This window comes from Convolutriloba macropyga, chromosome 9 (assembly GCF_964194025.1).
Source record: "Convolutriloba macropyga chromosome 9, txConMacr16.3, whole genome shotgun sequence".
NCBI lineage: Eukaryota > Metazoa > Xenacoelomorpha > Acoela > Convolutidae > Convolutriloba > Convolutriloba macropyga.
The window spans coordinates 26319295-26331765 of NC_134476.1; the positions used below are offsets into that span (position 1 = coordinate 26319295).

General features: G+C 32.7%; 1 protein-coding gene across 2 annotated transcripts in view; it reads left to right on the plus strand.

Moving 5' to 3' along the window:
* LOC142345688 (gamma-aminobutyric acid receptor subunit rho-2-like) overlaps positions 1 to 12471 on the plus strand; it is a 120482-nt gene that overhangs the window by 60115 nt on the left and 47896 nt on the right. Inside the window, exon 1 of one of the 2 annotated variants that reach the window (XM_075397920.1) lies at positions 7435 to 8195. The exons of the other annotated variant lie outside the window; for it this stretch is intronic. Coding sequence (XP_075254035.1) covers positions 7934 to 8195 — 262 coding nt within the window. The 5' untranslated portion in view covers positions 7435 to 7933. Of the gene's footprint in view, positions 1 to 7434; positions 8196 to 12471 lie in introns of those variants that run through there. 2 annotated transcript variants of the gene reach the window in all.

The following is a 12471-nucleotide window of genomic DNA, read 5'->3' on the forward strand; positions in this document are numbered from 1 at the left end:
GCGCTTTGTCAGTAGTGAGGCTAAGCTACAAGTTGAGAGAGAAAAGATTAAAAATGGATGTGATTTCAGAAAACCTTTCAAAATTTCAAATACACTCAAAGTCATGAAAGCGATTATCTTTGGGACCCATAATTATAAAAAAACATTATACGACAAAAAAAGATTTATAAAATATAGTCAAATGGTCATGAATAAAAAGCAACCAAATTTTGCATGAGAACGCTGTCGAAGCCGTCGAAAACCTTGAAATTTTCATAAAGAGCAATAAAAACCTTCAATTGCACGCTCTCACCCGCATCACTGTTTTGTGTCATCAGTTATAAATGTAATAAATGGAAAAAAGAAAAAAGAGCCTCAAAAATGAAGAAAAATTCAACAACCAAATCAAAATTAAAAACCCAAAAAACATTTCAATTAATACGGCAAGGACGATAATATTTTATTTTATTAAATTTTTCTTCATTTAACTCTCCAACTAACAGCCTTGATCAGTAAATAATGTGTTACTGTGTTTTGAGTGTTGAGTATTCTTGAGCAGTAATTTGTTACTATGTCTTGTTTTGAAAGTTATTGTTAGTCAGTATATTAATTGTTACTGTGCCCTGTATCTATGAAAAATTAGAGCTGGAATTCAACTGTTTTAAACCCCGGCTTCTGGTATTTCAACTCCAAAGCTGAGCAATTTGTTATTAAGTCTAAGAGAATAGCAAGTAAGGCAGCAGTGATCTGCAGCATAGCGCATACACAGCTACGAAAGCGAACTGCAAAGAAAAATGTTAAGAAAGAATCTGAAGGACAGAAACGAACAGGGTGTTGTAGAATTTTCTGCGTTGCAGCCGATTGGGTGAGCAACCGTTGGCGGACTGTGGAATACAAACTGCTGTCCAATTTCTTCAAGAGAAAACAAAGTTAACTTTTGTGTACCTGAAACTATCAGTAAAGAACCAAGCCGCAGCCTAAAAAAACGTAACATAACAAAAACGGGCTACGGTGTCTCGCATGTTGAATATTCTTGAGCAATAAAGTGTTACTGTCTTTTTTTGAAAGTTATTCTTGAGCGTTATATTATTTTTTACTGTGTCTTCTAACTACAAATTTATGGAGCTTCAACTCAACTGTTACTAACCCCAGCTTCCGGTTTTTCAACACCAAATCTGAACAAATATTTATTGAGACTAATAGAGCAACAAGTGTTTCGACGGTGCTCTGCATTATAGCGGATATACAGTTGCAAAAACGAGCTGCAAAAACAAATTACCTGGACAGATTTTGAACCGCTGACACGATCTGGACGGTGTGAAAATTTCCTCGTCGCAGCCAATTGGGAGAGCAGCCGTTACAATAGTTTTCAATTTGACTTTTAACTTTCTCAAAACCACAAATCTTCTCTGAAAACATTTTAATATGAGATCTTGTTTGGCGTGTTTCTGTGTTCGTGATTATTTTTGTCATTACACTCTTATCATTGTTTTCAACGATTGAAACAGTTTGAATTCTTTTCAGATGACGTCATATTCTCACAATTGTAACTAATAATTGATCTTCTGTTGTTACTGAAAAGCAGAATGAACTTGTTGAAAGGAGAAAATATTTTTCTTTTAAGGTGCCTCTTTTGTAAACTATTGATGAAAATGAGAAAATTGTGTCTAATCAGAGTTTTTTCTTTCAAAATATTTGTTTTAATAATGGCCAGCTGTTTCTAGAAGTCTTCTACTAAGCAGTTCAATAGTGTTTGCGTTTTGTTATTTTTGTTGTAGACAATGAGATCAAAATTAAACAAACTGATACTAACAAAATCGGAGATTTTCAAGATTTTTTCTCCCCATTTTTCTTTTTCTTTGGAATTTTCGATTCTAGAAAAGATGAGTCTGTTACCTATTCATGCCCTTTAATGAAAACTATCAGTCAGACAAAAATAGAACAGCCAATTTTTTTCGCCTTAATCTCGTGCCTCCAGTCGTCAACAAACTTGTTCAAAAAAACAAATAAGAAGTCTCAATAAGGTTCGTTTGCACATAATATACCGACTCCGCTCGTTCTTTTTGCCCATTTAAATGAGTAAAGATATTTGCCAAATGAGTAAGGGATAGAAAACTTTAGTATGATTAAAAAACACCTTAATCTCAAATGATTGTACGAAATAAATAATGCCGCCTCAGAGTGCCGGTGAGATATACCATTAACGGTACTACGAAACAAGACACAAAACAAAATCAAATAACAAACACAAGCATTATTTGCAACTAAGTCTCCATGCCTTTTTTGTTAAAATCAGTTCGCAATATCAAAACAGCATCACATAAAACTCAGTTTGTTTAAAATACGTTGCATTTCACAAAAGATCTAGGACTTAAGAATTGCTAAAAATCGGCATCTAAACTTTTACCTGGTTTAAAATTATCAACTATCACCTGGTTACTTTTTTATAAATGGATTGTTGTTCAACGCCAGTAGAACTTTGTTTCAGTGTGTTAATGTTACAAGATACCAAGAATTAACTCAAATATGATCGATTTTTCCAAACTCACAAACACTTTCTGAATGCTATTGTACCCCACGCTAGAACGAATACTCTGGCCCCAAATTGTCTATTTAAATTTTATTTCATTAAAAAAAGATGCGTTTTGTCAGTAGTGAGGCTAAGCTTCAAGTTAATAGAGAAAAGATTGAAAATCGATGTAAAGTTCAAAAAAGAACTCAAAATTTTATAGAACAAATATATTCAAAGTCGTGAAAGCCATTATGTTTGGGACCCATAATTATATATAAATTATTATACGACCAAAAAAGAACTCTAAAATATAGCCCAATAGTCATGAATAAAAAACACCAAATTTTGCATGAAAACCTTGTCGAAGCCGTCGAAAACCTTAAAAGTGTTTCCGAAGAGCAATAAATACCTTCAATTGCACGCTGTCATCCCCATCACTGTTTTATGTCATCAGTTATAAATGTAATAAATGGAAAAAAGAAAAAAGAGCCTAAAAAATGAAGAAAAATTCAACAACCAAATAAAATTTAAAACCCCAAGCCAAAAAAAGCATTTTAATTAAAACGGGAGGTACGATAATATTTTAATTTATTAAATAACTAGAAGGAAAATGCGACCACTCTACTGAAAACCAGAAAGATTTTGACAGAAATGGATAAAACTGTGGCAAAAGTTCAAAAAAGTTTAATACAATTTTTTTTGAAAGACAAAAACGTTAAGCTTTTATATAAGCATCCATTTATACAAAACTTTAAAAAAGCTTTTATAGAAAGCATCTCCTATATAAAACACATGATCTACTCGTTTTTCCTTACGACATTAATTGGTTGCGTCATTAATGAGATTGAGTAATAAGACTACAAAAAACAGCAATTAAAAAATTCAAAATTTTGAGACCAAATTTTACAAACTTAGTGTTGAAGCACTAAAAACCACGCTCTTTAAAAACTCATTATGTAAGGTTTGTTCAAGGGTCATCATTTGCACTCAAATGTTTTCTGTCAGTAATTGAGAAGTAATCTGGAATCATTCCCGTCTAGTATCATCCTGGTAACTAAAATAAAAGGAACAAAAATGTCGGAAAACTTAAACAAAAAGGCAACGCCCTTTGCAATTCGAACGTTTTGTTAATATTTTGAAAAGTCTCTATTGGACTGAAACTTGCCTTGAAATTGCAACAAATCTTTCGTAAAATGTAACATTCTCAATTGTCAGCGAGAAAAATATATCGAGAAAAGAAGTCAATATATTAAAAACAAAATGAATTTTTGATTTTTATCGAGATAAATTGGCAATAAGTGGTATAGTGTTAACTCCAGAACTTTCCTGTAGTTAGCGCAATTAAAAATAGCTCTCTTTGGAACACTAGTAACTCCATGGAAAAACAAAAATCAGAAAACCTTTATTTCTATATTCTACGCACGCTGGACGGGCTTTCTAATGATACCACTCACAATTCTCTACGATAAATATATCGACCGGCGAAAATTGACTGAAAAAAGTCACTGGAGTATATAGTTCCTCTCCCACCAAAGTGGGTCGGGAACATTCTTTATTTGAAAAACTTTTTTTTACAGTAGCTTTATGTGATAAAAATTATAAAGTCTTTGGACTCAGTTGTGGTTTTTTGAAAATTTTGTCATTCACGCGAATACTTTTTTGTTAACGCGTGGGATTGGAATTGTTCCCATTAAAATTTTTAAACTGCTTGTTGGCAAAGCAATCGCAGCCATTTTATGCCAGCGTAACAACTAATTTTTTTTTAAAAAATGCCCCTTTTGACAATCTGATGACCTTTATTGAAGAAATCTATTGGGTTGAAACTGTTGTTAAGCTTCGCTCAGCAAACCGCTATTCAGCTTGTTTGAATGCGAAATTTAGAATTGTATAGAAGGGTTTCAGATAACTGTTTACAGACAGACACCATTTATATTTCGTTTTCACTTTTGTCATGATGAGGCTGCATATTTTAAGTTAACGGATTGACTTCAAATGGAACATGTTAGACAACAACAGAAGAAGAAATTGTTAAGTCGTGGAAACAGTAATTAAGATCAATTTTGCCCACTGCTGGGAAGATTAAGGAATAAGTACTGGCGCCAACTATAGTTGGGCCCATGAAACATACCTTATTTACTGCTTAGATCTTTATTGCGTGGGCTTTATCCAGTTTGCAGGTTTGAGTTCATTTTGTCACTTAAATTAAGACAACTGTTGAATAATTTGTTCAGCTGCTGCTCAGCAAAACTAATTTTATCCCACTTTTCCAATGTTTGCGTAGTACTCCAACAAAAAAAAAATCCGTTGTAACAAAAATTGTTTTATTAAATAGCACAAGTTTGCTCGTAAAAACTAATTACAAAATACCCCGCTATAACAAAGATTATAAATAAAAACGACGAATAACGAAAAACATTATGAATTAACGTCGAATTAATGGCTCTCAAACGACTGTAAAGGGTTTGCTTTGATACTGGAAAATTTGAGCTGGGAGGGGGTCAAACAGCTGCGTGGGTGGAGGGGGTTAAATAGTGGGGACGGGGACGGTCGAACCTTCCAAAAATACCCGGCACACTATGAAATTGGACGACCTTATCGGAAGTTTCAGCGAAATGTTCACTTGTAAGTGATCGAACCTCTGGCAGAACTGAAGAATTATTTAATGTCCAGGCGTTCCACCGGTATATCCCGTTTCTATGCACCAAAAATATCCAAAATTGCTGGAGTAGACTAAAAACAATAGGACGAAAGATCGGTACCCCGGACTGAACGGCAAGTCAATATCAGTACTGCGCACGTCTAATTGCAAGTCTTATATCAGTACTGACTCATACCTATGATCATGTCACTTTTTACACTTGTCAGTATAAATGCAAGTCTTGCAAAAACGTGCAAGTCTAATCGGGACGGGACATAGCTCATTCGAACGCCCATGAAATAAGCTTTAAAACTACATATATGACATCCTATTTTGATGAGTATTTCAGTATTTCACAAAATAAGCACCAACAAGCCTATTCGGTCCAATATAGGCCCATTTAACTTTTGTTAACACATTTGCTCCCACTGTGTCACCTGGTATCAGTTGGTTTCAGTTGTTAGGCGCCCCGAGAAATTGCATAAAAATTAATGCAAAATCGTGACACGTTACAAAATTTTTTGCAGTTCGAAATTTCCAAACGCATTTTTTTTGAAAAGTTGGTTTTGACTTGGGAATCAACTTTCAAGTGTAATTCAAATCTTTGCGAAGACTTTTCAGACTTGCACACTTGTTGTTAGACGTGCACAGTACTGGTATGTGCATGTAGACTTGCATTTAGATGGGTGCAGTACTGATCTGGACTTGCAGTTCAGTCCGGGACTACTTCAAGGACTTTTAACCAAAAATTGTATCAATAGAATTAGCGCACTTGGTTGGTTACCCTGAAACTGGAGTAAGCGGTACACTCATCTATTCAACAACAACAACGACAAAACTATGAAACTTTTAAAACTATAAAAACTTTTAAACTGTTGCTATAACTTAAAACTAGAACGTAAAGCTCAGTTTGTATATAGAAATTTTTGAGAAATCCTTGTAATATTTTATATAAAAGAGACATGGTGGAAGTAATGAAGCTTCCGGACATTTAAATTATTTTTGTGGTTTCAAAAGCTGCTCTGCAAATACGGCATGCGAAAAATTTCTTTCACGTTACAAAATTTTCAACTTTCATGCATTTTTGCCCTCCCTGGCATTAATGTTTTTTTCTAAATCAAAAGCCTTCATTCATCTTCATCTTTCTCCTTCATGATTGTTCAGCAACACATCTAACACCAACTTTTTTGACGTCTGAACGTTAATTCTATCTTGTAGAAAATCTTCTCAATCTTCTCTGAAAATTTTTGCCGGCATTGTAATTTTTCAACTTTTTTGTCGGATATTACTTTTGTTCATTTGTGGCAAGGATGCCACATCAGATCTTCGAATTGTAATATTTAACAGTATTCGGATAATTCGATGCTATTCAGTTTAAATATTAACCAAAGTTGCTTGAGTTGAATGCTAAATATATAATAAGTATTTCATAACATTTGATACATTTTTATAACAAAAACGTTTTAAAACATCACTTTGGTGTCTCGCCAATTGTTCGCTGAAAAAATACTGTTGTACTTAAATCCTATTTAAAGAGGACGATGTGCTTGGACATAGCCGACTAACCTCATTTTTTAATTCTATGTAAATGTATAAAGCAAATAATACCATTTACTAATGTTTTCTAAACACTGCGCATAATAAGTAAAATTAAAACCAGTAAATTTCAGACATCCTTGAGTATTAAAATCTGTAGTTGTTGTTTTCAAGTCTTTGTTGCCGCTTCGATATAATTAAAAAGATGAAACAAAATTTTCCGTTAGCGGCTAGACTTCCAAGTCAGTTTAATCTGCTTTTTAAGTTGGCTTAAGCAGTAAAGTCAGAGCAAATTGAAAACATAATTTTAATAGCTTTTTAGCATACACAATTTAAGCAGTCTATTGCAGAACATTTCCTCTGCTCCGAATTTTTGTCGAAATACTTATTTGTGCTGTTTTATTTTTGCCTTTTGTTTTTAAGACAACAATTATGCATGTTAAATTCCGAACAAAATTTTTTGTTTTTTGTTTAGCTAATCTGATTTCGTGATATTTATCTCTCTAATTTGTTCGGCAGATTTAGTCAAATAACTGTTTAAATTTTTAATTTTCACCACATCTCAAAGTTCTTACTAAAACTATCTTGGAAAAGTTTTTATCTAAAACTATCTTGAAAAGTGATCAGAAATGCTTTAAAACAAAACTTTTTACTTTGATTGAAATCGCGATCACAGAACAAAATGAACAACTAATCCTGTTTGCTTCTGAAACTGTACGAGTATAATAGTGACTATGGCGCTTATTCGCCTTGATCTGATTCTGTTTGTCGCGACTATTGACCTATATGTGCTAATTCCAGTAATATTCTGGTTCCCAAGAATGTTATATTATTAAAATTATTTACAAGCCCTTCTGCCACATGTGTCTTAACATATAAAATAAACTCCTTACTGCTTATTTAATTCTCAAAAGTGTTCACTACCTTTGTTATATTGAACTTCGCACTGTTGATATACGTATGCAAGATTTCAATCTAACGAATTTCATGCTCAAATTATGAAAACTATCTAATTTACGCTCAAATATTATTTCCACATTTTTCGCAAAATTGAAATCAGGAACGCCACTTTTTTTAATCAGGGAATACTAACAACTATTTCGTCGGTTATAAATTCCTTTTTTATTGATTACTAGACTTTGTAACATTTCACACCTATTCGAGGTAAATCATACTAAAACAACAATTATTAAATTCAAAGTGCCTGAATTCTTTTTATAGTTCACTTTTATGTCTAGAATTGCTTAAACCCTGGATATTTCTCGATTATGCAATTGGTTAAGTTGCCAGTACAAGTCCTCTCAATAGTTCAATGGTTCACGTTATTTACGAACTTAGCCCGAAGTCGAGACATTCTCCAGTTTATTCCGCCCGATTACGAGAAGTCCCTCAGAGCGGGTTACTTAGAGGGTCCGACTAGAGTGGTGTTGGGTTTGTCTGTGATATCGTTCGGCCACGTGAACGAGAAGGCGATGACTGTGACTAATGAGATATACCTCAGGTGCACGTGGGTTGATAACAGACTCACTGGTGAGTATCAATGCCCTATCTAATATACCCAGGTTGAGATGTCAGAACCAAACAACAACTGATCGAGCCGTTTTCAGACTTTTTCCTCTGATCAGACCCTGCCAGACCAAAATAACCTCTGATTAGACCTTCTTGCGACCCAAGAATTAGTAAATTAGCCGCGATTGTGAAAGTAACCGCGTAGAACGTGCACCACTGGCTCATGATAGATGAAAAGTGATGTTTTTGTAGTTATAGATAATCTTTTAAGATGACTGCTAACTGCTGGATGTTCTGTTCTTTTCACTGATCCAAAAATAGCTCAATCTTAGTCCTATAAATTACAAAGTTACAGTTTCATAAATGCACCTCGCACAGCTGGATTATCAGGGTTCTCTTATGGTTTCAAGAGCTACCTTGCAGTGCTGAATTTGGTCTAGCTAAATTATTCTTACTAATTTTAATACGTAGTCAAGATTCATTAAAACTTTTCACGAAGTTTCAACTACTTTTTCGTACTAAAATTTTTACCTTGTAAGATCTTACAAGCACTTAAAATATTTGTATTTCGTTTCTGACTCTTGCTTAAACTTAGTTAGTGCTTGTAAGAACTATCTAGTGCATAGTTGTTTTGAAATTGCGTATACTGAAAAGTTTCTTATATAAAACCTATAACAAAAACAGTTGCCACCCACTTTATAGGGGAGGAACTCTATACTCAGATAGTATCATTTGTTCATCCGATTTTCGCAGACCAATAAATATCGCATAGAAATATATAAGCAATATCATTGAAAAGGCCATTAAGTGTATATTATATTAAATGGAGGGTTTTTAAAATATCATTTTTATCCTAGATTTATTGAGAACCAAAACTGTTCAAAATTGTTTTCAATGATGCTGTATTTTTTTCCTGAAAAAAACTTTTGGGTCTCCATGCCCCATTAGGAAAACATGATTTGCTACTGTTTTTAAATTTCAAATCTTTTATGGTGTGATAGAGGAAAAAATATTTGGTTGTACTTATGCAAAGAAAAGGATTAGAAATGAGTCACAGGATTAAAAAAGAATTAAAAAACTAAAGAAAGTTTTCTCAATAAATTAGCACAAGATGATTATTTTTAAGCAAATGGGACTGAACTCTCTTAAATTTATCAATTTAATTCTAAAGTAAGAATCTTAATTCCGATGTTTTTGCGGAACTGTTGCAGCTCAGAGTTTTGTTTTGCCTAAGTTTCCAGAACTATTTCTTTTAATTGATAATTTTGCCAAATTTAGATATCTTCAATCCAAATAACTTGGTCACTTTTCTCTCTTAATATGTTTTTGTGCTATTAAAAATTGTTATTGATAAGAAAGTATCATTAATTTTTATAGAAGTTTAACCTCTTTTATAGGGGAAATAAGCTCTGCTAAGGAAAATGAAGACTACAGCCATTAGAATTTGCAAGCCATGTTGTTAATTTCCTAAACAGTTTTCAGCTCGGTTGGGCTTCTTTTTTTCCTGTCAAAACTCCGACCACCTTCTGAAATACTTTCTACAGTCTGCTCTAATTGCAAAACAAACCAATTAATTGTTTCTGCATTTGTCGTTTTGTAGGCAACAAATTGAATTGATTAGAGACATAATTGTCAGACTAAAATTTAAATTTTGTTAATCATTATAGGCAAAAATAGAGTTGATTAAATACCTAATAGTGATGCAACTTAACCATTCACTAGCCATACACGTTTTTTAAATATGTTTTGCCAAATAATTTTCTTTTAATTTTGGTCCCTTGTGGTTTGTTGTAAAAGTTCTGCTCAAGGATCTCTAAATTTTAGGAAATTTCGTGAATACTAGTTGCTACTTGTTCTCTTTTTATCTTTCACGGTTTTTCCTAATTTATTGTTTTAAGATCATAATGATTGTCCACTGCTTTTAATCACAAAATGCATAAAGTATGTCACAAACAATAGAAAATGTCATGATATTCTGAGTTTATATTTTAAAGTTAATTCCAACTCCTATCTTTTATTTACAATTCTCTTGATAAATAAAGGTTTAAGTGTTGGAAAAAATATTGCACATGTTTTTTTATTTATTCTGGAAAACAAAGTATGTTCTCGCTTGTACAAAAATTCTGCTGCTGGGTAAAAATAAACGCTGGGTAAAATAAAATTTTTTTTTCCGTTGCTGCTGCTAATTTGATTTGTGCTCATCACGTTGCTCTTTCCACAGTTTCAATTAATTTTACTACAGCTTTCCTAATTTGCAATGTTCCTATTTTTCAATTGCTCCTAATTATTTGAGATCACCCTTCAATGGGGAGTAGAAATCCCAAAATTTTCAGGTAATCATATTAACTATTTTAATGATTTCTTGTTGATATTTGAATAACTTTTAATCTCATCCTTTTTATTCAAAGGTGATTTTACGCCAGTGAAAAAGAGATGATTTTTGGGCCTTCATTATTCTCGAAATAAACAAAAAACGGGGGATGCTTGTTTCAATTTTTGCTGTTTCTGCGTAACTTACTTATTCTGATGGTTGCCTTATAATAAGCTTTTTTGTTTTTCAAATCGGGATCATCAATAAACGCTGAGTTTGAGTGCTTTGAAACTGATGTGCGTTTGCAGTTAGAACCCAACTGGCCTAAAGTCAGTGAGAGGCCAACTGGTAAAATTAGGAGCCCGATTTAAAGTGTAGTGAACCTCATTTTTCAAAATGCATAAGAAATGACATATAATTGCAAAAGAGCATTCTAACCTAAACTTTTGTTTCCAAAGTGCAACTGCTGCTGCGTAACAATTATTCGACAAATGACTTTGTTGTATTCATCAAGTAACCTTTTTAAGTCTACACAAAGAGCTGCGCTTTCTTTTACTCATAGTAGAAAACTCTCTTTAGAGAGCACTGAACCATTTTTTAATCTGAGCTTTGTTTTTATAACCATGAGCTTAATAATAATACAAAAAGTTCAACGACTATATTCTTTAATAACTTTCAAGTTATTAGTTATTATACCATTCTGTAATATCCTTGTTATCAGTGGGTTATGTTTCTAAATCGGGCGAAAATGGAAAATTTATAGAATTCTGGATATGAATCTAGAAATAAAGCGAGGTGTAATTTGAGAAACAGGTTCTTTCCGAGATCTGTAATCAAATTGCTGGTTATGTTGTTTGTCTTTTGAATTGAGCAAAACTTTAACCCAAAATTCAAGTAATGCAGTTGAGATTAGTTTCCGTTTTTATTTCTGTAATCGAACAAATATTTGCCCCGCTTTTTCCAGAGATTTGCATGAAGTAAAGCAGCGTATTTGGGTTACTTTTCCCGTCAAACCTAATTTTCTGGGAGTAAACTGGATAATTTATTACTGGGAAAATATTACATACATTATGTCAAATATTACAAATATTAACACTATTATTTTAACAACGGATAGTGTTTACTACATTGACATGACATACGCAAAATTTCGCCATTACTTTGTTCACGCGAGGTTGTGTAACTTCAAGTCATATCCAGCTAAGATATTATTTATTAACGAAAACTTGGACCTGTCATTTGTTTATTGATTAGTTTTGTTCTTCATCTTCTTATAATCAAAAAACGATTAAACAAGAGCATATTATTACTAATTCCTTTCAAATTTGTGCTCATTTAGACAATAAATGCTGAGCTCAAAGAATTGCATTCCGTCAATGTCAGTTTTGATTGATTGATTTTTTGGATACATGCAGAATAAAAGCAGTATCACAACAACGAATTCAGATGCTAGAAGTGCTTCTACAAAGAAAGTTATGTACTTTGATGCATTTGATAATAAAGCTACTTTTTTCATGTGCTGCGACTTAAAGTCCGGCATAGTTCCATGTATTGCCATTATATAATAACTTTTTAACAGAGGCGATCTTTCGGTGTAATTAAGTTTTTTTTCAATAGAACAATTTTCCGTCCCTAAGTCCACTTAGATTGACTTTTTTCAAAAGTTATGTATATATATATATATATATATATATATATATATATATATATACACACATATATATATATATATATATATATATATATATATATATATATATTATATATATATAGTTATAGAGGAACAATCCCGTTTCATGTACTTTATTTAACAAACCAATGTTTTATTTATAAAAATTGCGGAAAAAATAGGACACCAGCCCTGGTTCGGGGACAGATATTAGGGTCAGCTTTCAATTAAAAAATCTGCTTAAAAGCTCCGAATTTGCCCCAATTTAGTACAAATGCTACAATTGGCTACCGAATTAAACCAAATTCTGTATTATA